Source organism: Mustela erminea, chromosome 13 (genome assembly GCF_009829155.1).
Source record: "Mustela erminea isolate mMusErm1 chromosome 13, mMusErm1.Pri, whole genome shotgun sequence".
Lineage (NCBI taxonomy): Eukaryota > Metazoa > Chordata > Mammalia > Carnivora > Mustelidae > Mustela > Mustela erminea.
In genome coordinates, this window is record NC_045626.1 from 24,760,824 (window position 1) to 24,788,731 (window position 27,908).

At 40.9% G+C, this 27,908-nt stretch overlaps 1 protein-coding gene across 4 annotated transcripts in view; it reads left to right on the forward strand.

Annotated features, from left to right (window-relative positions):
- The window catches only part of DYM (dymeclin), a 335,376-nt gene that overhangs the window by 218,778 nt on the left and 88,690 nt on the right, over positions 1-27,908 (forward strand). For all 4 annotated transcript variants that reach the window (XM_032310930.1, XM_032310934.1, XM_032310932.1 and 1 more), the window contains one exon: positions 9,423-9,525. In XM_032310930.1, the coding sequence (XP_032166821.1) occupies positions 9,423-9,525 (103 nt within the window). The remainder of the gene's footprint in view (positions 1-9,422; positions 9,526-27,908) is intronic.

Here is a 27,908-nt window from a genome sequence, read left to right on the forward strand (position 1 = left end):
ATGAAAGTATTAGTACCCCCCTTAAGCCTGTTGTATATTAATTTAGTTAATAATTATGAAAGGTAAGTAAGGTGCTCCGCATAGAGTCAGAGTATGTTCTCAGTAAGTGACAGCTACCATCGTTCTTATTATTTCTCCTCAGCATAGAAAAGGATAACTAGTGGGATCCATCCTAGGAAGGTGAGGTTGCCTCAACATTCTGTGATCAATCAGCCAATACACTATTTTTAAAAGACTTAAGAAGAAAACCACATGACCATCTTAGTAGGTACAGAAAGAGCTTTAAAATAATAATAATAATAATATATAATAATAATAAAATAATAATAAAGAAAAAACTTTAATAATATCAGCATCTATTCCTGATTTTTTTTTTTTTTAAATCAGTTAACAAGGAATAGAGGGGATTTCCTCAACATGATAAAGGGCATCTATGGACAATTTATAGCTAAAGTCCTGAATATATTCTTTCCTAGGGTCAAGAAAATGGCAAGGATATCCACTCTCACATTTATTTAACATTATACTAAAAGTCTTAGGCAGTACAGTGACAGAAAAAGAAATTTTGGAAATTCAGATCGGAAAAGAACACTTATAGCTGGCTTTATTCACATAAAACATGGTCATATGTTAAAAATAAAAATCCTAATCTGCAAAAAAATTGAAAGAGATAAGTTTAGCAAGGTCAAAGGATACACAGAGGTCAGTATATAACAGTAATTGTATTCTGATATTTATGTGGCAATCAGAAATCAAAATTTAAAGCAATACTGTTTATGGTAGCATAAAAATATGAAAGAACTTAGGAAAAACCATAACTAAAATACATGCAAAATGGGTACACTGAAAATTAAAACATTGCTGAAAGAAATTTTATTTTATTTATTTTTTTAAAGATTTTATTTATTTATTTGTCAGAGAGAGAGCGAGCGAGAGCGAGCACAGGCAGACAGAGTGGAAGGCAGAGTCAGAGGGAGAAGCAGGCTCCCCGCGGAGCAAGGAGCCCGATGTGGGACTCGATCCCAGGACGCCGGGATCATGACCTGAGCCGAAGGCAGCCGCCTAACCAACTGAGCCACCCAGGCGTCCCTGCTGAAAGAAATTTTAAAAGACCAGTCAAATCCCTATGTTGCGCACCTGAAATTAATATATCAGTGTGTCACCTGTATTTCAATAATAAAATTTTTTTAATTAAACATTTTTTTTTTTAATTAAAGACTTCAGGGGCACCTGAGTAGCTCAGTCATTAAGCGTCTGCCTTGGGCTCAGGTCATGATCCCAGGGTCCTGGGATCCAGCCCCGCATCAGGCTTCCTGCTTAGCCTCTCCTACTCCCCCTTCTTGTATTCCCTTTCTCGCTGTGTCTGTCTCTGTCAAATAATAAAATATTTTTAAAAAAAATTAGAGACTTAAATAAACAAGGTGATCCCATGTTCATGGGTCAGAGACAGTATTGTTAAGATCCTAGAATTTATCTATACATTTAACACAGTCCTAATCAAAATCCCACCAGGTTCTTTGGTAGAAATTGACAAGTTGATTCCAAAATTTATGTGGCTATGCAAAAATCCTAGAATACCCAAAAGCAATTTTGACAAAGAAAACTTACGGAGAACTCACACTACCTGATTTCAAGATGTACTATAAATTATAGCTAATGCAATCAGGGCAGTGTGGTATTATTGGTAGGCAATAAATTTATAGACCAGTGGAATGAAATAGAGTCCAGAAATAGACCCATTCATATATGGTCAGTGAAGTTTTGACAAGCTCATCAAGGTAATTTAAGGGGGAAGGAATAGTCTTATCAACTAATGGCACCGGAACAGTGAAATATTCATATGCAAAAAACCAACGGGAGAACATAAACCTTGACTTTTACATCCAAATGGAGCAGAGACCTTACATAGGAGACTTAAAACTATAAACCATATACATCAAATCATGGGAGAAAATCTTTGGGATCTTGGGTTAGGCAAAGGTTTCTTAGGACACAAAAAACACAGATCTTTCTTTAAAAGTTGATGAATTGGACTCCCTCAGATTCTAAAATTTTGCGCTTCAAAGGGCACCGATAAGAAAATGAAAAGAAAGACCTCTCCGCCCACCCTCCTCCCCCACTGCCGGTATGGGGGAGATTATTTACAAAACAATACCTGATAAAGTACTTATATCTAGAATATTATAAAGAATTCTTACAAACTCAGGAAGAAGAAGGAAACTGCCCATTGTTTTACATGGGCACAAGGTTTGAATACGCACTGCCGCAAACAGAACTAGGAGCCCAGGAAAGTTGGTTAGGGGAACGCAAGCTAAAACTACAGCGAAATCTTCACACCCCGGGGAAGGGTTAACGCTAAGAAGACTGGCTTAGCAAGTGCCAGCAAATATAGAGGACAGGTGGGCCGCTTCTTACAGGGTTAAACAAATATCGTGATATTTATTCAAAAGAAATGGAAGACATTTGTTCACAAAGAAACTTGCAAGAATGTTTATAGCAGCTTTATTCTTAATGGCTCAGAAAGGGAGACAACCCAAGGGTCCGTCAACTAATAAATAAGTAAACAAATTGAAGTTTGTTCATGCAACGGAAAGCTACTTGGCAGTTAAAAGGAATGAATTCCAGATACACCAAACAACGTGGGCGAAACACTAAAGTGATAGAAACCAGACCCAAAAAGAGTACACATGGTATGATCCCTTTTACCTGAAATCTAGAAACGGTAGAACCGCAGTGACAGGGAACAGCTCTGTGGTTGGCGGTTGCCCGAGGTGGAGCAGGGGATTGACTGCAGAGGGCTACAGGGAGCGTCCCGTGGGAATGGAAACGTTCTACGTCACAGTTACGGTGATGAGGCCCATGAATGTTTCAGTTTTTCAAACCTCATCAAATTGTATACTTAAAATTGGATAATTGGAGTCTATGTTGATGATTCCTATAAAGCTGATCAAAAACAAGGTAAGCACAGTGTGAGACTATATGGAAGTATTGGTTGAGGCGTGAAGTTAGGGTAGTTCACATGGAAGGTGAGCCCAGGTTAGTCAGATCCTTCGCAGACGGGATGGAATGGGCAGCAGCACTTGGGCCTTGAGGGATGAGTACATTCAGCTGCGCAGGGAGGGGAAAGGAAGCTTCCTGCATGAAGAAGGAGTTTCTGCCTGCAGAGGAGAAAGTCTCAGGCTTGGCATTAAAGGAGATTTGGTTTCTGTCTGCAGCTTTGCTCTTATTAACTTTAATAATATTTTGTCTATCTTGACATTTTAAAATAGCTCTTCAGGCTTTGTCAGGAACTTTGAGTTCACTACCCTGTGTAACTTTAACCTCAGATGCACTGTCAACTCTGTACCTCAGTTTCCTAACTTCCCATTCTTCTGTGGAGTTGAGGTGCTCCTTGTCTCTCTGGGGACCGCCATGATGAGGGAAGGTGACTACAAGTTGTGAGGGGGGCAAGGCTGTCGTAGGGAAGGTCTGCAGTTCTCTGGGAGGGAGCCCCCCTGCCACCTCCTAGGAAGTGACACTTCTGTGTTGCTTCCTCTTCAGGGTCTTACTCTAGCTCTTTGCCCCCCGCCTCCCCACTGCCCACTTCCCCACATCAGGCTTCTCTCTCAGCCACGGGGGTTCCCTTCAGCCTCCTCCTCCACTCCAAGAAAGGTTTTGGTAAGGTCATCATTGTTTTCTTTCCTTGAGCCAAATCCAGTGATTTTGTTTCTTTCTTTTTTTTTTTTCTTTAATCCTTCTTTACCTATTGACAGGGATGACCACTCTCCCCTTGAGACTATTCTCTCGGCTTCCAAAATGTCTTCCACTTTTTGTTCTTCCACTTCTGTTTTTCTAAGGTCCCTCTGCTGTTTCCCTTTTTTAGTCTTGGTGTTTCCCGGAATCCTGACCTTGTTCTTTTTTTCTCACTTGACACAGTATCCTTGGGTGGTCACGTGTACTTGTGTGATGGCCGCTGATGCCCATAACCCTCAAAAGTTCTCTGCTCTCTCCCGGAGCACCAGCTTCATATTTCTGAACTGCCTGCTGGATATTTCTTACCATCTGGATATTCCTGCGCATCTCTGGCTTTTGTGGCAGAATCATTAAGAGCACAAATTCTGGAACTTGGCCTGCCCCTGAGCTTGACTCCTGACCCCACCACTTAGTAGCCCTGTGCCTTAAGCAAAGTACTTAACTCCTCTCTGCTTTGATTATTCTCCCTAAAAACCAAACACAGGATGGATAATGATAGCATTGGCCTCTCCTGATGGTTTGATGAGCAGCAAGCAGTGCATGTGTGTCCTAGTCGCTCCTGCTGCTGGGACACAGCTGTGGGCTTCCTGGGCCCTTTGCCTTCTCTGACGCTCTTCTCTTCCCAGCACATTCGGTCACATTCTCAGCCAGCTGCTGTTTCCCAGTTGGGAACTTTGGAGTCACCCGGGACTCCCTTTTGTCACTGTTTTCTGTTGTCTCTCTGCCTTCCTAGCGGCTCGTACTGCCTTAGCTCGGTTACCTCCTGCTCTCTTATTTTGAGCCATGAGGTTCGTTACCTAAAGGATCTTTCTGCTTCAGCAGTTGTTTCCCTGTCATCCTTTTCTTGAGGCGGGGAGGGATCTTTCTGAAACGAACGCAGCAGTGATGTGCTTGTGCCTCACTGCTTGGGCCTGTATTTTTCAGATGTGGCTTCCTAGAGCCCTGAGGTTCTGTGGCAGGAACTGGATCACCTCCATGGGATGAGAGCACACTGGGGAGAGACTGAGGACACACATGAACAAGGACTGGTCGCTTCCTGTCCATCTCTTGCCCCACACTCCCCGCCTGAACACCAGACACAGCAGCTTTGCTTTCGTGTCTCCTGCTGTCATAAAACACCTCTGGCTTTCGAGGGGCACCTGGGTGGCTCAGTCAAGCATCTGGTTCTTGGTTTCAGCTCAGGGCATGATCTCATGGGCTCTGCACTCAGCGGGGAGTCTGCTGGAGATTGTCTCCCTCTGCCCATCCCGCTCTCTCTCTCAAAGAAATAAATAAATCTTAAAAAACAAAACAAAACAAAAAAAAAACCACCACCACAACAAAAACCTCGGCTTTCAGGATAAAGTCCAAGATCTAAGCGAGACATGAGAGACACCTCATAAACTGTCGCCATTGCTGGCCCAGCATTGATGGTGTGCTCGGCCACAAATGGAACATTTGGTGAACGCATGTGCCATCCTGTTGCCTACGCCGACAGTGCTCAAGTATCTCTGTCCTCCCTGTGCTCCTTTCTCGGCACAGATGACCTCTACCTTTGCCTCACTTGCTTGGCTCACTCCTGACAGTTCCTTCAGATCCAGCTCAGGCGTCCCCTCCAGCCATGCCTTCCTGTTCCTGTCTCCAGGGGCAGCTGGGCAGCCTCATCTGCGTCCCACTGGCCCTCCCTGCTCGGACAGTAGAACCTTCTGTGTACGTTTGTCCTCCCCAACCAGCCACCCCTCCAGGAGGGCAGCGCTGCCCTTGCTTGTCACTGTGCCGGGCATTTTGCACATTGCCCCGCACATCATAGGTTCTTGGTAAATGTTTGACTTACTGCCTGCCTCAGTGACTTGAGTGGAGATGCAAACCTCGTAACACGGTTTTTGTAACAGGCGCGTCGCTGTCTTGCTGTGCTTCCTCTCTCGCTGCCCTCACCCCGTGGACTCACATCATTCAGCCATGGGACTCCTTCGCTTGAGCCTCTCTGAGCCCCTGGGCACACCGTTTCCCCTTCTGAGTTCCATACTCTCCCTGCCCAGCAAGCCCCTGGGGAAGATTTCCTGGGACAGGCACCGAGCCTTCCTCTGTGTTCCCTCAGCGCACTCTGGAAACCCACCGTGTCCTCCGATTTCGGAATTACAGGCTTTTTCTTTTTCTTACCACCTTAGATTTCAGCTCCTTGGGAGCAAGGGACGTGTCTCTTTTGTCATTTTGTAAGACTAATGTTCCTTTAGCTGCTTCTCCATGTTGAGTCAAGTCCAGGGCTTGCAGTGTGCCCTAATGGGTCCTTCACAGTCCGTCCTAAACCATCTCTGTTTGGGCCTCGTCTCCTGCTGCTGCCTGTGAGCCCTGAACGGCAGCCCTTTGCAAAAGCAGCTGGTGGTTTTCTGAGCGTATCTCGTGTAGGACTAACCATGCAGAGTCTATCCTCGTGCTCCTTTCTGAAGTGCTGGCTGGTCGCGGGGGCTCTGTTTTCTTCAGGTTAGTGTGTTCTTTTTATTCCACTTTTTAAAAATGTATATGATATTTCAGGCATATATCAAAGAGATAGAGTAATACAGCAATCCCCTATGTATATACCCAGCATAACAAAAACAACATTTTAGAGAGAGAATGAGAGAAAGAGCTAAATCCCTTATTTTTTTCCTCTCTGATCTCATTTCCTTCCCTTTCTCAGTGAAGAATGGCTGTCTTAAATATAGTATTTATCATTTCCATATGGTTTATTATTTCATGTTTTATCTGTAGAAGATCGGTAATATCATTTTTGCATTTTTAATACACTATGTAAATAATACTACTTTGGCCGCATTCTTCCACTAGAATCCTTGCATGTAAAATACCCTTGTTTTGGAGTTTTATCCTTATTGTGGCACAGAGCCTCGGATAACTTTCCATTGCTCTGTAGGTTTCCTTACAGGACTCGCCCGCAGTATTAACCCATGCTGTTCAGCAGTGTTCTGATTTTCAGTTTTTCATTGCTAAACCAATTTGTAGTGAACATACTTGTATAAAAGAAAAATCTAGTCTTTTTCTAAGATTAAAAAACGAGGACTCTGGCAGCAATATCCTGAGTGAATAGTACACTTGAAAGCCAGTTTTGCTCAGAATTACCCCTTTACACGCAAACACCATACATCTCTACCATTCGCTCTAACTGGCAGTAAGCTAAGGGGGCTCGTAGTTTGATTGCAAAGTTTTCACCAGAAGTTACTTTTCCCAGCAATTTACAAGCCACATCTCATATACATTTAGGTCCTTTTGCCTTAAAAAGTTAAATGTGGGGATGCCTGGGTGGCTCAGTGGGTCAAGCCGCTGCCTTCGGCTCAGGCCATGATCTCAGGTTCCTGGGATCGAGTCCTGCATAGGGCTCCTTGCTCAGCCGGGAGCCTGCTTCTCCCTCTGCCTCTGCCTGCCGCTCTGCCTGCTTGTGCTCTCTCTCTGACAAATAACTAAATAAAATCTTAAAAAAAAAAAAAAGTTAAATGCGAGCCAGAATTAGAATGTTAAAATATATATATATATATATATATATATAAAGCTCTTTAGCTTTAAGACCTGAGGGAAAAGCCTCTTAAGTTGTAGGAGAATAACAGCTTGAAGTCAAGTGTGAATGCTGTTTCTCATTCGTGATAGGAAACTTGAAGTGGCCTCAAATCAGCTGTTCCCACACCAGCTTTCTTAGGAACAGCTGGGAGCAGTAGCTACAGCTCCTTGAGGTAGACCAGTCAACATTTTCAGCCCTCACCAGTCAGATTTTCTGTTATACCCAAATGAAAGAGCTTACGTTAGAACTGAGTCTTACTTCCTTGTTTTGTCTTCTTCTAACAAGGAAAGTGGATTGTTAGTATTCTCTTTGAAAATAAACAAAACTAGCCTTTCTTCTCCTAAGGAAACAATTTCAGATCCTTTTTGCTTTGATTCCTACAACTTGTTTAAGAATTCTCTTCAATTTTGATGGAAGGGACCATGGATTACCTTTGCTCTCCTCTGAAGGGACACTGTGGGGACGTAGACAGAACCCCAGGTTGCTGGTATTTTGTAAACTCAACAAAGGCCGCTGTCTGTCTTCACTTGCACCCCTTCTTCTAACTAATACCAAGAAGCGTACTTCTTCCAAGCATTTTTAGTGCTTTCCCTTTTTATTTGGGCATCAGTTCATGCCTCTGAGACTTGCCATGCCCTGTGCAAGAACTGACCATCATAGTTCCTTTGGCCTCAAAAAAGATCCTGAAATTCCCTTTATTCCTCAAATGTGCTGCTAACAAATTAAAAGAACCTTAGTAATTTTTTTCTTTATGCATTTCCATGTGAATATGCTTTGTACACAACCCCAACAAATTTTCGCCTTTTATTTTCATCATTTACAAAATAATTTGTATATTTGAAATGTATACGGCTAATGCAGTTCACTGTCCTATTCTGTTGTTCTTTTACTTGGCAATTTTACTTCAAGGAATTTATCCTGTACATAGTCTCACTTCAATATGCTAAAAAATTATATACAAGGGTGTTCATCACAGTGCTGTTTTAAAAAAAAAAACTGGAAACGTTGCAATGATTGATTAATAATGGGCTAAAGATAAATAAATTATAGTATATCCATATGCTTATATGTCCATTCCTGGCCCTCAACATTTATTGAATGGATCAAGGACTATATTGTTCAATGAAAAAAGTGTGAAGTACGGAACAGTACACATTGGGTGAAATAAAAAAGATGCATGTGTATGTATAGCCACCTTTAACATTTCTGGGATCACAGACAATAAAGTGCTGGTACATAGTAGCTACCTGTGTGTCATGGCAGTGGGTATGAGCAGAAAGTGTAAGGTTTACTTTGAACCTTGGAAGGTAAAACAAAACTGAACCTCAAGTGGAGAAGACTCTTGAGCAGGTTTCTGGACCTCCCTCTTGGAGTTCTCCCCAGTCGAATAATCTGCCTACAGATTCCACCTGCCACACAGCACCGAGCCCTGACCCCTCTGGCTTTTCAGCTCGCGATGCTGCTGCTGTGTACTCCCTGGGTCCCAGTCTGGAACGTTCTTTAGGCAGTTACTCTCTTCTAGGGATCCCAGTCCTGCACTGCAGATGTTGTACACCAGGTGAAAAGTCATTTCATATCTTTTGTCCGTTTTTTAAGGTATTAATAGCAGGAAGGTTATTTGGGGCTGGTTAGTCCATCATGACCAGAAGTGGAAATCTTATAATACATATATTTAAAGTTATTATTTTAAGAAATAAGAAGATAAAGCTGTGATAGAAAGTGATTGACTCTCTTATCCTAGAGAAATAATTTAATCCAATACGCTTCTTTGAAGGATGAGGAAATTGAGGTACACGTCTAAGGGGCTAGTCATAGCTTGCCCTCAGAGTGACTCAGGAAGCCCAGTGCCCCTTAGTCTGTCTGAATCTCTGTCCACTATTCTTTCCTCGATACTGGAAAATTCTCCTATGTTTGCAGTAGTATTTTAAGCTGTCAAACTTTTTTTTTTTATTCTTTTGAATCCCTGTAATTTAAACATTCTCCTCACTTTATTTTTTTGTTATATCGATGGTATCATTGATCCTGCTGTTAACACAGGCATGAAGAAAAAAAAATCATACATGTGTATTTTAGAATATGACATTCTGCAGAACTATAATACCGTATAAAACCCAGAAAAGGAGACACTTATTTCTCTCTTTTTTTGTTTTTTTGTTTCTTTCAGTTTGTTTTCCTTGCTGTCTAAAAAACACAACAAAGTTCTGGAACAAGCCACACAGTCCTTGAGAGGGTCACTGAGTGCCAACGATGTTCCTCTACCAGATTACGTAAGTAGTTAACCTTACATTGTCAGTAACAAGTTTTCCTTTCATTGTAAGGCTCATAAGTAACGATCTCTGTTCTCAAGGTCTGACTGTGATCTTGGTGCCTCTAATATGCAGATAAAGGAGTGCTGTCTCACATCAAGGGGAAAACTTTTAAGTGATTATTAACAAGTGGTTAAAGAAAGTCAACCCTAAGCCAGTGACTGTTAATAATTAGGACCCTTGTTACCTCAGGCAAGAAACCCACTCAAACTAGTTCCATGGAAGCAAAAGGAGCAGTTTCACAGAAAACATGCAGAGGTTTGTCACTGAACTCGAGGGGCGGGGGTACAGGGGCTGGATTTCACAGAGAACCAGAACCTGAACTTGAGAAGCTTTTGGATTCAAGAACATCCTGTCTTTTTGAGGCTCTTCAGTTTCTAGGCTCTGGTTCCTTTGCTTCCGCTTTACTCTTGAGCTGTTATTCTCGATTGGCCAGATTTCCCTATGTGTTGACTTGGACCTAAAATAGCCGCTCCAGCCTTCCTCTCGCCCTGGGAGTGTCGTATCGTTAGCCACCTGACCAGTCTTGAAGCCCCAGTTCTCCGTTCCAGGGAGAGACACTCTTCAGTGGCTCCGCTCAGCTCAGTGCGCCACACTGGTCCTGTGAGCCGCGGTCAGCGGGGACAGCACTCGTGTGTTGCCATGGTTTCATCCACTTGACAGATAAAGAGCTTATTCCCACCTCACCTCAGAGAATGACGGCAGAGTGGAATGGGAGCGGCCCAGGCATGAGCGTTCTAGAATAACAGGAAGGAGAATATTAGGAGTGCCTTCAGGGCAGTGCCACTGTCCGTGACCTTCCTTACATTTTGGAACATGGCTCGGATGAGGATGCTAAAAATTATCTTGTCACAGACCACAGAAGTAGTCCATCGAGTTCTAACAAGGACAACAACTCTCAGTGGGTTGATACTTAAGTACTTCATGAGAGAATTTTTAAGTTGGGAGTTTGAAGTGGTGATGCATACCAGACAGCCGGCGACTTGTTCTGTTTCCTGTGGTTTGTTTCATTTCTAAATGGCTGTGCTGATACGAGACTGTGGGAACGGCCCCCAGTCCCGATGGCGGTCGCTGATAAACAGAGATGGCTGGGTGCAGCCACAGCCCGACTCATGCTGTTTTTCTTCCCTTTTATTTATTTCGTGTATGCGTGTGATGTGATGACCTGTCATTCCCATGAAGGTATTAAGTGTGTAATTCCAAAGGACTTCTCTTTTACCAAAAAAAAAAAAAAAGTATCTTTGATTATTTTCCTGCTAACTGAATATTCTCAGCTTTTTCCAAAAATTAGCATAATATCCGAGCCAGAACTTGTTATAAGAAAAATATTTCTTCCTAATCATTCCTTGAAAACCTCAGTTGGGGCCTCTGAGTGGCTGTGGGGATTGCGTTTATTAAGAACTTGAATTCAGGGATGCCTGGGTGGCTCAGTCCGTTAAGCATCCAACTCTTGATTTCAGGTCAGGTCATGATCTCGGTGTTGTGAAATTGAGCCGTGCATCAGGCTCCGTGCTGTGGCTGGAGCCTGCTTAAAATTCTCTCTCCCTCTACCCTTCCCTCTCCAAAAAAGAAAAGAAAAAAAACCCCTTCAATTCCTCTATAAATTTTTTCTTATTTTTATATAATTACCATTTGCTTACATAGCACTCCTGTGTCATTTCTTCCACAAAAATGTGTTGAATGTATTTAGTGTTGAGGGTGTGCTAGCAGCATTCTCCTGTAATCGGAGACCAGAAAATCACTATGTCTTTGAGAAAATGGATCATATTTAATGGTATCCGCCAGTCATGAAAGTGATTATGCAATGAAAGGACAGGTTAAGCCCCTAACAGACACACCAGTTCTACTATTGAACCTGATAGTTTTTAAGTTGCTGACTTGTTCTTGCATTAAATTTTCACTAGGTAAAAATGAATTTTTTAAAGTATCTGGTTCATAAAAATACACAGAAAATTCTACGTAGAATCTGAACAGTCCTTATTTTAACATTTGTGTGTGAGAGACTTTACGAATCACAACAGACTCCAGATGGGCTAATGAACACGAATTTTGCCGCCTTTCCTCAGAGTTCATTGCAGAGGGTGGGTCGCCCTGATTCATTAGTGGTGATGGTGGCGGGGTCCTTCCTGCCACTTAGCCATGTGGGGACGAGAGAAGTCAGTGCTGCTGTGTGTTTTCTTTAATCATAACTGAGCGTGTTCCCTTGTCATTCCCACAGTGCAAAACACTGTAAGTGATCTGTGTATTTGAAACCATGTTCCCACTGTCATTCTCTTTGAAATTGGTCATTAACTGGGAAAACAAAATGTTTCTCCCTTTTTTCCCCTCCCTGGAAATCGTAATTAAACATCTCTGCCAACAGCCACATAAAACTCTGTGTTCTGGACTCATGCTGTAGACCACATATTTGTAAAAGATGGAAAGGAAAGGGTCGAAATGCTGCAGTGGGTCCCTGACAGCATAAGAGGTCACTTCTATCCAAGCCGTGACTGTCCTTTCCCACCGGGATCAGATGGGTTTGAGAGCGCCGAATCCTAACCACTAGACCACCAGGGATCAGATGGGTTTGAATAAGCGCTCAAAGATAATCATGTGTTCTTCTCACTGTAATACACAGAGTACTCTCAGTCTGCCTGGAGCTCTCTGAGTTTATTAAGAAAACACTTATCCTCATTGTACTGTGTAATTCACAAGTCCGTTGAGTAACGACAGAGAAAACAAATAGCAAGTTAAAAAAGCATGAGTGTTCATCCTTCAGTATGGCCTTGTTTGGTGGGACTGCTCAGGGGAGACCTGAAGCCTTCCACCGAGTTCTAGATAATGAGGGGACTGGCTGCTGAAGGGGAAATAAAACAAAAACTGCACTCAAGTCCTCTTTGGGAGAGAGAATGCTGAGCACAGAGAGGGAGAGCTGTTTCTGCAGCCTCTCTCCGGGGGCGGTAAAGACGTCTGGGAAGGCACGGGCAGTCCATCCAGCCACGTGACTGCACTTTGCTGTCTTCAAGGTTTCCTAAAAGTGAATTCAGTGACTAGAGCAGGGGAGAATGGCTAAAGGAGAATCTTTCCGCATCTTTTTTTTTTTTTTTAAAGCCACTTGAGTCATGTACGACAGACCTGAATATATAAAGTGAAACAAAAACAATAAATGAGCTGTAATTGTGTTTTAAACCTATACCTGTGGTTTTTAAATTACGAATATTGTTACAGTGTCCTCTAAGCTTTTTTCCCCTAATTTCTGGCAATCATCTTGGCAAGTATTTAGGATAAGAGGAATCTAAGTCTTATTCTAGGTAGAACCATAAGGAACCAAATTATAATGTCCTTTTTTTTTTTTTTAAAGATTTTACTTATTTATTTGACAGAGAGATATCATAAGTAGGCAGAGAGGCAGGCAGAGAGAGGGAGGAGGAAGCAGGCTCCTTGCCGAGCAGAGAGCCCGATGCAGGGCTCGATCCCAGGACACTGAGATCATGACCTGAGCTGAAGGCAGAGGTTTTAACCCACTGAGCCACCCAGGTGCCCCTTATATTGTCCTTTGATCATCAGCCAACCTGGGAACCTTTCTAAAGGACTGACTCTGCCATCTAATTTTAAACAGTAATTGCAAGGACATAAGCTAAAAAGATGCAACCAAAAAGATGGAGACAGAATCAGAAAAATCAGCTAGAATGTAAATAGCAGCTAAGAGTTTATCATTGAATGCTAAGCAAATATAACATTACTAACTTCTTTTTTTTTTAAGATTTTATTTATTTATTTGACAGAGAGAGATCACAAGTAGACAGAGAGGCAGGCAGAGAGAGAGAGGGAAGCAGGCTCCCCGCTGAGCAGAGAGCCCAATGCGGGACTCGATCCCTGGACCCTGGGATCATGACCTGAGCCGAAGGCAGCGGCTTAACCACTGAGCCACCCAGGCGCCCACGTTACTAACTTCTGTATATGTGTCTGTGTGTATGTGTCCACACACACATTCCAGTGGTTCTCTAAGTTCTCATTTTTACTTTCCTTTACCTGTGACTGAACAGTAGAGTTGTCCATAGGCTTCATGGTGAGTGATCGTTTCATTGGCAGCTCACAGAACATGTTCTTGTGTATTCTCGTGCTTTAAATTGTTCTTAGTTTTAATTCATAATATAAATAGCAATACATATTATCGACATAAAAATAGGTTTTTTGAGAGCATCAGAGATTTCCAAGAATATAAAAGGGTCTTGAGACCAAAATACTTCAGAACCAGTGGAATATATGATCTGTTACACACACAGACACACAAGCACACTCACACAGACATGCACAAACATCCATGCACACACATGCAGAAGGAACAAGTAAATATATGCTGCTTCATATCCTATGCTTGTTTTTTGTCTGTGATATTCTTCTCTCTCGGCAGGATTGAGTGTACTTTGAAGGCATGAGTCTGTTCTGTCTTGGGCTGAAAGAAGTAGGCTAAATATTAACCAATTAATTGATGAGGATGAAGCTCCGTGTCCACACCTCCACTGCTCTTTCAGGCGTCCGAAACTGCAGAGTTTCAGATCTAAATTATATCTGTAAGACATTAAATTTGAGTGGTTTGGTTGTTTCCCTAGTCAAAAAAGATAGTTTCTCACATGCAGGGGACATGTGTAATTTTTAAGCTGAATTATATATTTTCTCATTAATTTGTGCATGATCTTTATGTCAGAACTGCTTCTTTTCTGGGGCACCTGGCCGGCTCAGTTGGTGGAGCATGTGACTTGATCTCAAGGTCATGGGTTTGAGCCCCACAGTGAGTATAGCGATGGCTTTAAAAAAATGTTTAAATTGCTGCTTTCTTGTTCAAAGGGTAGTTGTAGTATTCTTTCCTTTAGTTCAGTACACATAAAACAGGTTGTTCGACCTCTACTTGATCTAATACTTCGCTATCTTAAATTCTAACTTCCTAAAGAGCAAGCACCATGTGTTTGAAATTTGTTTTGATCAAGTCTTGATGGCTTATCCTCGGCATGGAATCCTAAAATATTGCTAACCCTGGAGTATGCCATTTGACTTAAACTTTTGAACCAATAACTCTTAAGGTTTATTTATTTATTTATTTTGGAGAAAGAGGGAGCTCATGCACAGGCTTCAAGCAAATGGTGGGGGAGAGACGGCAGAAGAGAGAGAATCCCATGCAGACACCCCGCTGACTGCAGAGCCCAGCACAGGGCTTGATCCCATAACCCTGAGATCATGACGTGAGCTGAAGTCAAGAGTCAGATGCTTAACTGACTGAGCCACCCTGAACCAATAACTCTTATTCAGAGTCTTTTATCTCATTTATATTTGCTTTTAGACATTTCATTTCTTCAGAAATATATTACAAGATATTCTGAACTCATTGCACATAACAAGAAAACTTGAATTCAGGGATTTTCCAGTTTTCCTCCCTTGTATTTTAGGCAGTTATATTTTTAAGATTCCTTGTTAGTGTGTACTCTTTAACTCAAATCTTAAATTCATTTGACTGAAACAGTTGATGTATAGGTAATCTTGAAAAATATCTTCAGCTGTTTGTTTTACACGTGTGTGCCTTTACTGAGCTAGTGTTAAAACACTTCTTTTACATACACAGTCATAAATGCACATACGTACTACATAATACTTCTTGTATTTCAGTGTTGGTTCTGGCTGAGACTATCACTTGGAGATGTTCTTATGGGGTATAGAGGCTGGGATAGAGAGTTTAACATTGCTAGAACATGGGAATGACTATCTGGAATGAGCTGTCATATCCAAGGAGTTGGAAACGATGAAATTTGCCTTTGTTAAAACCGTTCCTTTTAGATGTTGTTACTTTTGAAGGAATTACTTTTGGGCGTTTATTCCAATGATGGGGGCATTGATCAGGATGTTGCTAAAACTTCTGTTTGGGGATTACTTTAGCATGGTGTGAGAGGTAAAAACAAAAAGAGCCTAGCACCTATACACAGGGATTCTCGGTGGCTACATACAATTCTGTATGACAAATTTTGTAAGAGGTCTGTAACCAAACTTGGGGGTTTTCGGAAAAGGGAGAGAATAGTTTGGGGGAAGTAGGGAAGGAATTGTGCCAGTTTTCACAGCAAGGAGTTACAATTTGAGCCAGGTAGTATTTTGAAAGGAGAGATTGAAATGGGAAAACAGTCTGGGGTTATGCTTCTTGAATAAGGCATAGAGGTGAAAACAGCACGTCATCACCCTTGGGTTTCTCGTGTCCAGCACAATGTCTGGCATGTGATAGGTGCTCACACCATACATAGTAACTCAGAATGGACCATAGCCATTAAATGTAAGAGCAGAGATTGTACAATCCTTAGAAGAAAATATGGTTGTAAATCTTTGGTGACAAAATAAAAACAGACAACTCTTAGACTTCATCAAAATTTAAAACTCTTGAGCTTCAAAGGCCACCATCAAGAAAGTGAAAGGACAGCCCACAGAATGGGAGAAAATGTTTACAAATCTTATATCCAATAAAGGACTAGTTAGTATTCATAATATGTAAAGAATTCTTAATAGCTCAGACACAGAAAGGACAAATAGTCCAATTTTTTAAATATGGTGACTGTTTTGTAACCTGGTTCTGTAATTTATGTATCTTACATAGCTGTCTGGCCTTGGGCAGGTCATTTTGCCTCTCCTGGCCTCAATTGCCCCATCTGTAAAATGGGAGTGACAGTAGAACCTACTACCCAGGTTTGTTGTCAGGATTAAATGAATGAACAAGTCCAGGGAGGAACCTTGGTGCATAGCAAGTGTTGAGTAAGCATTAGCTACTGCAGTTACGCTGTGCAGTTCATGTTTGGGAGAGGGATTCTGGGACAACAGAAGCCAGCTCAGGAGACGAAGATGTGTGTGTGCCCTCTGGTGACGGGGAAGACTTCCTTCAGGAGAGCTATGACATCAGTAGAGGGGGAGACAACGGAAGCCACCGTAAACTCATAGTTGAGCAGCAACATGAGGAGGCGTCTTTAATCTGTCTGGGGACACCTCAGTTGTTATTTGGCACCAAAGGGTGAATCTCAACCCCAAAGGGAGGCCCTCACTTTTCAGCATGCTCCCTGATCTTAGAAATATACCAGGGCTGAGTGTGTCCCAGAGCCCCTAAGGTGAACCACACCAGAGTGGCCACCAAGATCAAAGCAGTGGCTTGCACTGGCATTTTTCTAGGCGGTCAGCGAGTCCTCCTGAATGCCAGATGTCCCACGAGGCCTTGGGTGAGCCAGTGATTGGGTTGCTCACCAGTCCCATCTCTGCCTAATTACACAGCTAAGCACTACTTTCCATCATGCTTGTGTCTGGTGGTTGCGGGAGCATCAGACCAGCTATAGTCAGTGGGATGTAGGCAGAAGTGATGTCATCATCACCACCGCCCCACACCACCACCACCCCGAGCCATCTTCCACATGTCTCTCATCACGTGCTAGCTGGATGCAGGAAATCTGGTGTGAGACTCCAGGGTCCAACAATATGGCAGTGCGTGGACCCCTGAATCATCTCCCTGAAAGCCAACTGGGTACCCTGTTGGACTGTGATGCAAGAGAGCAATTAAAAAAGAAAATGGGCAACGGAACAGAATAGGCATTTCTCCAAAGCAGACAATACAAGTAACCTGTAACCACATTGAAAGATGCTCAATGTCATGGTCAGAAAGTGCAAATTTCAGCCACGGTGACGTTTATACCACCAAGATGACTGTCATCAAAAGACAGAAAATCACAAGTGTTGGTGATTTTGTGTTGGTTTATTTTTCCTTTGAGACTTTCAAGATGTTTTAAGTCATCAGGTATTTCCTCTGCTCCAGCTCTAGGATCAACCAGATCTTCAAGAAAGATCATGAAATTTGAATCAAGATCTTTGTAGTTACTTTCATAATGTAGAAACTGCTGTTTTTTTTTTTTTTTTTTTTTAAAAAAGGCCAAATCTTCTGAATAAGGTTGGTGAACATCTCTAAAAGAAACAACTGCTTTGGGGCCCTGAGGTGGCTCAGTCAGTTAAGCACCTGCCTTCAGCTCAGGTCATGATCCCAGAGTCCTGGGATCGAGCACCATATCAGGCTCCCAGCTCAGCAGAAAGCCTGCTTCTCCCTCTCTCCCTCTGCTGCATCCCCTGCTTGTGCTCTCTCTCTGCCAGATAAATAAATAAAATCTTAAAAAGAAAGAAACAACTGTTTTGATCTCATATAGGTCTCAAGCCCCACATTGATTAGATCCCAGGAAGTTTCTTCCTTACAACAGTTGATTTTAAAATTCAAATAAATAAAGCTTCTAGCAAGTGAACAACCCCCCTCTGCCACCACCACTTTAATTATAAACTGGACCTGACTTTAACATAATCAGACTGGTTTTCTAGGTTGTATTATAACTTGGCTTTAAGTACACTTCTAAATTAAAAAAAAAAAAAATCTTTAAGTACACTTCTGAATTACGAGTTTCAGAAATGTTCTTAGGATTCTAAGGACAATATTTAGTCAAAGGATTCCCTTCTTGTTTAGAAAAAATTCTTTGTTTTTAGAAAACACACCTCTGTTGAGGGAAAGATAATTCCCATTTCTTTATTCCTCAAGAGGAAATTTGTCCTATATCTGTTCTTAAGGAGTATGGCAGAATATTCTTTTTAAGGATTTTTTTTAAGAAAAATTATCATCAGAAATACTTAAATAACCCTTATTTTCTTTCCTCTGGCTTATAAAAGGAAATGGGATGCGTTTGCGTTGAAATCTGGCAATGATTAATTAACTTTCTAAGCAAAGTTTAAAGAGTACAGAAAACCCATGCATATTAAATTCAGTAGCTCTGTGTGATACATTTGTAAAAACTAGTGATCACAGTGTTTTCCCCTTCCTGTTGTACTGAAAAAATTCTTACCTGCTGCTGTGCAGAGCTTATATGAAAATACCTTTTCCTGACAGTCTCCAAATTTTCTTTTATTCATTTAAGAAATCCTAATTTTAATTTTCCATTTGCTCAAATTTTTATTGATTTCTCTATCTCCCTTTCTGCCTGAGTTGGTAGGAATAGGAAGAAAAGAAGTCTACTATTTGGAATTTTCTTTGATATATCCTTGATTTACATGGCAAATAGAAAGCAGCTGTCTATTTAAGCATCTAATTCTTGAAACCATAGTCCCCTCAAGCGTCATCTGGAAATAATGTAGCTTGTAAAACAAAGCTAAGAAGAAAAGGCAATGTTTGTTTTATGTGGGATGAATGATTTCTGTTGGGGTCCTTTAATTCGGCTATTATGAGGGTTATTAAAAAGCAGTATTACAAAAGGGGTTTAAATGAAAAGAATTTTTTTGAGCTGGTATCTTATTATTACAGTTGATTATAGTCAAAGCTGCAAATGTTTTATAAATGGCACTTTATTTTTGTTTCTCTAAATAAGACCCTGAAAAACCAGTAATCTTACTCATTGTATGAGTAGAAATTCAGCTCTTTCCATAGTTGATTAAATTTATGAAAACAAATTATATTTGAGAATTCAGCTCTGCCTGTTTTTCTGGAAATTTTGTGGATTTCTGGAAAATTCTTAATCTTCACAAGAACATTTGAGGATCACCTTACAAATGCAAGGACGGACAAGAGAGCATCAGATCTATCTAGACTTCAGCTATTAGAAGATTCCATTAACAACAGAGGGAGTCAAACCTAAATTATTTATTAATTTATTCATGGATTACCTGAGTTTCTGAGATGTGAATTTGGAGATCTCAGTCATGAGAAATGGTACATGTAGGAAAGTAGAAAGGCAGTTTAATTTGTGCTTTGACCATTATTAGAGGCTTTTTCATGATTGGAATGTATTTTCTTCATTTGTTAATACAGCAAAGCAGTTATTTTTGGAAAGTTGAGCTATAAGAACTAAATTCAGTCCTTAGATGCATTTGGTGCCAGGGAAATGAAATTACTTAGCATGTTTGTTCAGTAATCATTGGGGCATGGTTAATTATTTTCACGCTTGTGAGGGCCCTGTAATCTTTCACCTGGTATCTTCTATGACCTCAAGTTTGCATTTTGATTGAGGTCACGAGGAGAGTATTGTGTTGCTCTCAAACCTGTCTTTTTTTTTCTGGAATATGCAATGCCAGCTGACCATTCTTGTGATTGAATTAATGGCATCCTTTTTAGGGTCATATTCTAAGGCTAAAAGGTACTGAGCCTTTAATAATTAAGGACCATCTCTCTTATGAAGTTGTTTTACACTGCTCATTAATTCAGATAAGAGTAACTTTTTTGTTTCATTATGAGTAGTGCTTCTGCTCGTTAACCAATTCCAAGTACTGAATTTCCCTTACCCATTGTAAGTGCTCTATCATATCATTACTAACACTCTCCAGGTTAACAGTTGATAGTAACAGCTACAAAAGAGTAGTGCATGTATAAACACACTCCATATGGTTTCTAAAATTCCTTATTCTTTAATCCCACATGTTGTTAGCTACTACTATTTTTTAGGTACTTCCCTCTGCCCTGTGAAGATACCAGTAAAGATAAAAATCTCCTCCTTCGTGAAGCCTATGTTCTAATGAAGAGCAATGTCTAATGACTGTCAGCACGGGTGAATGAATGAATGAAATGTTAGAAGGTCCCATGGGAAAATGAAGCAGGATGAAGGGACGGAGAGTGCTGGCAATGGGAAGTTAGCAGTGTAAATGCGTGGACAGTGGGGTGCTTGCCTCATTGAGAAGGTAGCATTTGAGCAAAGACAAGTCGGGTGGCTACTCAGAAGACGTGTTCTAGCAAGATGGAACAGGGAGGCCAGAGGGCTTGAGGAAGGAGCCTCCTGGAGCTTGACAGTGTGGTGTTCACATCTCAAAAATTCAGGGTATTGAGGCCGGGAAGGAGATGATCTGGATCACACCGATAATTGTCTTGAACCACTGCTGATTGAGGAGAAATCAGAAAAAGTTTAGGTACAACAACAGCCTGGGAATTTGAAGACCTGTGCTCTGTGTTTTTTACCTTTAATTTGCTGTGAGCTTGGGCAACTTATTTCATCATCCTGACCCTTGATTTCTTTGCCTTTGAAGTGTATCTTGAAGTAGGAAAGCCTGGGTGGCTCAGTTGGTTGAGCGCCCAACTCTTGATTTTGGCTTAGATGGTGATCTCAGAGTCCTGAGATCAAGCCCTGTGTTGGGCTCTTTGCTCAGCCCAGAGTCTACTTGAGATTGTCTCCGCCCCCGCCCCGTGCTCTTGCGTGCATGCTGTCTCTCACTTTCTAAAATACATAGACAAATCTGTAAAAAATAAAAATAAAATCTAGCTTGAGGTAGATTTTTGAGTGTGATTTCCTTAGCATTAGCGTTCTCTGGTTCCATCATTTCTGTGAGGATACACTGGGCAGATAGAAACGGATTTGGTTGGTTGGACGACTGCCTTCGGCTCAGGTCATGATCCTGGAGTCCCGCGATCGAGTCCCGCATCGGGCTCCCAGCTCCATGGGGAGTCTGCTTCGCTCTCTGACCTTCTCCTCGCTCATGCTCTCTCTCTCACTGTCTCTCTCTCAAATAAATAAATAAAATCTTTAAAAAAAAAAAAAAAGAAACGGATTTGTATAGGATTGTGGGAATGCACAATCAGAGGGGACTCCACCCACATCATATTCTGTGTGAACAATGTCCCCTAAAACACAGCCTGGAGTATAGTGTGAATAGTGCGCCCTAGGGTTGCGGAACAGTAGCGGGCCAGCGCAGGAAGAGCTCAGTAAGAAATAGAGAATCGTGGTGCCGTTTCTTTCTTTAAGGATTTGAGACAGACATTTGTAGATAGCACTGAGTGATGGACATATTTATACATAAGATAAATCAGCTTATGGTTTATAGAATGCTGCAAATAAAAGGTTTCTCTGAGAAGGCATCGTAAAAATTTTGGGAGGTTTTCATTTGAATCTCACGTAGTGAAAGGGCCTTTAACTTAGAGTCGGTATGGAGAGTGGTTGAGAGTATCAGCTTTATGAGGAGAATTATTGGAAGACAGACCCAGCTTTACAGTTTTTTAGTTTCCTGAAATTTCCCTACGGAAACAGCAGATAGAATGCATCAGCACTCACTCACTCACACTAACATCTGCAGCAAACTAGAGTGCATGGTGGCCACGTCAAACCCGGACTACCGAGAGCTACAAGATCCCTGTAGTGTGTGGGGGAGGAACTAGAAGGACCCAAAGAGACATCTGAGAGATCTGAGGACAGGAGGACCCCCAAGTAGCCAGAATGGGCTCTCTGGAAAGACCAGTTTGAGGAAAGCAATGTGAAACCACTAGGGATTTTGCATTCTCTAATTCGTGGTTGAATGTAAGCTGTCTGCTGGAAGAGCTGAAGGAGTTCTAGACTGTGAGCCCCATGAACCTTTAAAACTAAACAGCTCAAGTTTTCCTTGAGGGCCAAGCCCCACACTAAGTTGAAGCTACTAGAAATAAGCCCACAGAGGAGGTCAGGGACACTAAGCAAAGAAAAAGAAAATTCAGATAAATGTAGGGTTAGAGAAGAGAGCCATGAGATCCCAAAAGGGGCATGACTATATTTAGGAATGCTTCATACTATAGCCCTAGAGTCCTGAAACTAGAAAAGTGCTACCTTGACCCACCTCTCCCTCCTAATGTGTTAGGAAAACTAACTTCAGGAGAACCTCGGTGGCTCAATGAGTTGATGTCTGCTCTTGGTTCAGGTCATGCATGATCCTGGGGTGCTGGGATCGAGTCTCACATGGGGCTCCCTGCTCAGCATGGAGTCAGCTTCTTCCTCTGCCCCTCCCCCCAACTCATGTTCTCTCTCACTCTCTAACTCATATGCTGTCTCTCTCTCAGATAAATAAACTCTTTAGGAAAAAAAAAAAACTAACTTCATTAGAAATGAGCAAAAGAGAATGTCAGTCAAATGCAGTGCAAAGGTAGAAGAAAAAAGAGACTAAGAGAATAAGAATATCTGTACTGATAATGAAAGCATGCGATGTACCCATAGAATAGATGAAAACTATTTAATAACTTTTCCAAATAACTAAAAGAAACTAAGAAAATCATACAAGATAAAACAGGTGCTCAGCTGGCTCAGTCAGCAGAATGGGTGGCTCTTGACCTCAGGGTGGTGAATTCGAGCCCCATGTTGGATGTAGAGATTACTTTAAAAAAAAAAAAAAAAAGATAGGGGCGCCTGGGTGGCTCAGTGGGTTAAGCCTCTGCCTTCAGCTTAGGTCATGATCTCAGGGTCCTGAGATCGAGCCCCACATCGAGCTCTCTGCTCGGTGGGGACCCTGCTTCCCCCTCTCTCTCTGCCCGCCTCTCTGCCTGCTTGTGATCTCTGTCAAATAAATAAATAAAACTTTAAAAAAAGATAAAACAGAAAAACATAAATCAGAATTATTTTAAAAATTGATATTTTTCTTAAATAAAAGAATCATTTTAGAAATGCCAGCTATACACAAGTATTTATTAAGTAAATAAATATAATGCCTTAAGAGTAACGGAACGTGAAAAGTGAAAAACTTGAAAGCAAAAAGGAATGAAAGGAAAAGGCTTTGAGAGACAGTGACTAAAGAATATAGGCCAAGATCCAACAACTATAAAATAGGAATCCCTTAAAAAGGAGGAAAACTACTAAAAGCTGTACTTCAAGAAAACTTTCCTAAAATTAAGAAGAAGAGAAAAAAGAGTCAAAACTGCATGTGGAAAGCACATATTCTGTGCTTTGGGCCACCGGTACCAACACAGGGATAAGGAGATGGTAGTTCAGGGATAGTCGGCAGAAAGACCAGGCACTTTAAATGGAAGAAAATGAAGCTGTCAACACACTTTCTGACAACAGTGTTTTATGCCAGAAGAAAATGGAATCACATTTTAAAGTTACTCAAAGAAAGCACAGGGGTTTTATATCCCACCAAGCCGACTTCCAACTATAACAGACATAGACAATCTTACTAAATCTAGGAACTCAAATATTGTTTCCTTCCTAAGGTCCATCTCCCACTACTCTCTCTGAGTGGTGGTCAGCAAAGGGTTTTGATAAAGAGCCAGAGAGTAAATATTTTAGACTTTGTAGGACACATGCTAGTCTCTGTTGCCTATCTTTTTATGGAGTATCTAGTTTTTGTTTTGATTGGTTTATATATAACCCTTTAAAAATGTAAAAACCATTCTTAGCTCAAAAGGTCATATTAAAATAGGCCACAAACAGTCTGGCCCCATGGTTCATGGTTTGCTAGCCTCTGTATGGAGAAAGAGCTTTAGACAACCACGCTGACTGGACAGTCACAAAGGCTAGTGGTGAGCATTAGCTACATTTTTTTACTAGTGGAACACTAAATGATACACCTGAAGGAACAAGTATAGTAAGTAAAGGCTGTTTTTCTGACAATAGGGATATGACTCTTAAACTGTGGAGAGGGAAATGGGGAAAGCATATGAGAGTAGAATAAGCTCGCGGATTATAGTTAACTGGGAGTTAAAGGATATTATTTCAGTTCGGATCCTAGAAGAGAAGTAGGCAGTAAAAGAAATTAGCTAATTTCAGTATTGCTTATGATAGGGAACCAATAGAAAATGATTTTTTAAAAAAGGGGGGGGGATGGGAGAAATTTAATACAAAGTTATTCATATAAAGATTACCATTAGAATAAAAGTACGAACTTCCTAAATACCAGAAAATATACCTAAAAAAACAAAATATGAAAAGAAAGCAACAAAATAGACACATTTCAAAAGTCTACTTATTTAAAAGACTTAGTTACATATAAATATAATATAAAATTATATGGGAGCACTGAAACCAGACTGATCTTTAAAACTCAGTCCGTAAGAACTGGTTGAATAACTTTTGGTGCACTTAAATAGTAAGGTACTATGCAGCTGTAAAAATGAATGAGAGATATTTCTGTAGAAAGTCTATGTGCCACCACATAATCATCCTCAGGATAGGTTGGTGATATCCATTTGTATCTATTTGTACAGTGGGATTGCCTGGCTGGTTCAGTTAGTAGAACATGTGACTCTCAATCTTGGGGCCATGACTTCGAGCCCCACGTTGGGGTAGAGTTTACTTTAAAAAAAAAAAAGGAAGGGAAGGTAGAAATTTTTTTGAACACCTGCCTATAAGAGTGAAGGAAAGTGATAGGGATAAAATGAGCCTCTGAATAATCCTTATTATTTAGATTTAATTGAAGAACTACATAGACAGTTCTTAAAGGAACAAAACTTCCGCCTATAGAATTGAGTATTAGTGATTGCACATATAGCATGATTATAAAAGGAAATTTAAAAGAGCAGCCTCTAACACTGAAATACATTGAAATAAATAAACCTAAATATATATCCAGTTGGTGGCATAACCAACCAACCAAGTGACTCTAGGCTATACCTTGAAAACACAGTTGGGAAAAAAAAAAATTAAACTGTTTTTACTAGTCATATTTATGTAGAAGCCTTGGTGTTGTTATTTCAAGAAACGCGTGTGTAATGTGAGATAAAACAAACGAATGGTTGTGCAGTATTCTAATTTTGCTTCCTCCATTGCCTTGGGAACCTGGATTCTTGGCACAGGAACAGTATATGCAGATGTAAAATAGAAGAGATTGAGTAAAACCCCTTTGATCTTAGCTTGAATAGGAACTATTTCTGTGGACTCATATTTTTGTTTGTTTAATATCTCTAGCTATGTCTAGTCATTCTACTTCTGTCCTTTGAACTTATGGAAACAGTGACCAACCCAGTCGCATAGCACTGAGCATCCTTAGCAACCAGATTTCCACTAAAAGGAACAAAGAATTTATCCTGCCTTTTATTATAAGATGGAAGAAAACAATAGATAAGGAAAAGTTCCTCTTTGGAGAAGTTTTATAGCCAAAAATGAAAAAAGGATAGAATTAGAATATGGCCACTTTGCAAACCTTAATAAATGAATGCATCCAAGCATGGAGCATGAGTGGCTGCTAAACTTGCAAAAACAGACAACCAGACATCATGTGCCTTCTGTTGCAGAACACACCACCGTTTATGAAATAGTTTTGCTTTTCAAAGAAAAAAAGAATCAAACCTAATATGATCAAGCCTTTAGATTAAGCTGCTAATTTACAGGAAAGATCGAGAACAGAAAAACCTTAACTGCCACCACCAAAAACCAGGTTACGGGAAACTATATTGGACAAATAACCTGGTTTATTCAACTAATAATTGCAATGAAAAAGAGAGAAACACACTTTAATAAAAAGTACTTGCACTATAAAAAATTTTATTTGGATCCTCATTCTGTTTTTTAAAAAAAAGAACAAGAAAGGCCTTTTTTTCTTAACCTAATTAGATTAGATTGGGCGTTTGATAATTTTCAGAGATGACTATTAACTCTTTTATGTGCGAGAATGGCATAGTGGTTGTATTTTTAAAAGACTGTTTTGTAAAAGATTTATTTATTAGAGAGCGCTCACATGCAGGGGATGAGAGGGTAGAAGGAGAGGGAGAAAGAGAATGTCAAGTAGACTCCCTGCTGAGCACGGAGCCCAGCATCGGGCTTGATCTCAGGATTTTGAGATCATGACCTGAGCTGAAATCAAGAGTTAGATGCTTAACTGACTGAGCCCCACAGGTGCCCCTTGAAGAAAAATTGTTATCTTTTGGAGATACTTACTGATATGTTAATGACTGAAAGATGTGTCTGGAGTTTGCTTCAAAATAACACTTGAGGGGAGGAAATAGAGTATAAAGAAACAAGACTGGTACTCGAATAAATAATTTTTTGAAAGACACCAGTGGGAAAAAAGAAAAGAAACAAGATTTGTCCAGACTCCGGCCTTGGACATACCTGGATTTGAATTCTACTTCTGTCTCCTATTAGCTGTGTGATAGTAAGGAAATTACTTAATTTTTTTGAGTTTCAATTTCCATATCTGAAAATAAGCACGACAGTCCTGTTATCAATGACTTAATCTTAGTTTTTAAATAGGATTAAAAACAGTAAATACAAAAGCGAAACACAGTATATATTCAAGGAGGGCATCATCCATGATGATGTTTGTATGCCATGTTTTGCTCCAGACATTGAGTATACAGTGATGAATGAACAGAAATGGACCTTGCCCTGCCTCAGGATCTGGTGGAGGGAAAAAATACCACAATCATTTAGCAAGCAAATAAATACAACATTATAAATAGGGAAAATAACTGCAACATAATGCAAGAGAATTTTGAGAATCTTAATTTAAATTTGGGGTGCTGGGGAGATGGAGTATTTGCTCTGTGAAAATTTAACTGAGACCTGGTAGAGCCAGAGGAAGAGTGGGGGTAGAGTGTTTTAAACAGCATGTTCAAAGGCCCTGCAGGTAGACAGAGTTCTGTTTATTCAGGAAAATGTACGCAAGCCAGAATGCCTTGGAGAGTAGCATTAAATAAGACTGGAGGCAGAGGTTATTGTTTGGCCATGCCAGGCCTGGCAGGTTGTTGATGGAAAGGAGTTGGGTATTTTTTTTTTAATATTTTATTTATTTATTTGAGACCGAGACAGTGAGAGAGAGTATGAGCAAGGAGAAGGTCAGAGAGAGAAGCAGACTCCCCGTGGAGCCGGGAGCCCAATGCGGGACTCGATCCCAGGACTCCAGGATCATGACCTGAGCCGAAAGCAGTCGCTTAACCAACTGAGCCACCCAGGCACCCGAGTTGGGTATTACCCATAGTTCAGCATAAGGTCGTTGAAGGGTTTTGAGCAATGGAGCAACTGGTCAGATGTACCTTTGAAAAAAAGCATTTTAGACAAGTGATTCTAAAGAGGTCAGAGTTGAGACCAAGACCAGTTAAATCAGCTTGGTGAGAGATCACAGTACAGTGGCTTGGAACTCAAGGGAAGTCTCTCCTGGAGGTGGAAGTACAGGTGTTGTCCACCTGAACAAGATATTCAAAGTCATGACAATTGACAAGAGCCCAGTGCAAGAGAAGGTGGCATGTGAAGGAAAGGGGGATCAGTACAGAGCTCTGAGGGGCCTCCAACCTTCAGAAGTTGGATAGAAGAGGAAGTGCTTGTAAACAGGGAATTGGGGAAACACCACGTGCGTGGTCCCAGGTAGGTGTGTCTTAGGAAGAAATGGTGAGCCAAGATGGGTTGAAGACGGAGGACGACATGACGGTTAAAACACATCCATGAAACAGAGAAGGTATCTGCGCATGTAAAAATGGGAATTATTTTTAATAGGTAGCTAGATGAATCATGAGAAAAATCTTTTGGAGATTAGATTTTTAAATTGAAGTCTAGGATGGAAAGAAAATACAAAGATAATTATTCTCAATCTCCTATTCAGCCTTTCCTACCTTAGAATATGTCTGTACCCCTGTTTCTATTAACATACCCAGCTTATGAAGCTCTTATGTG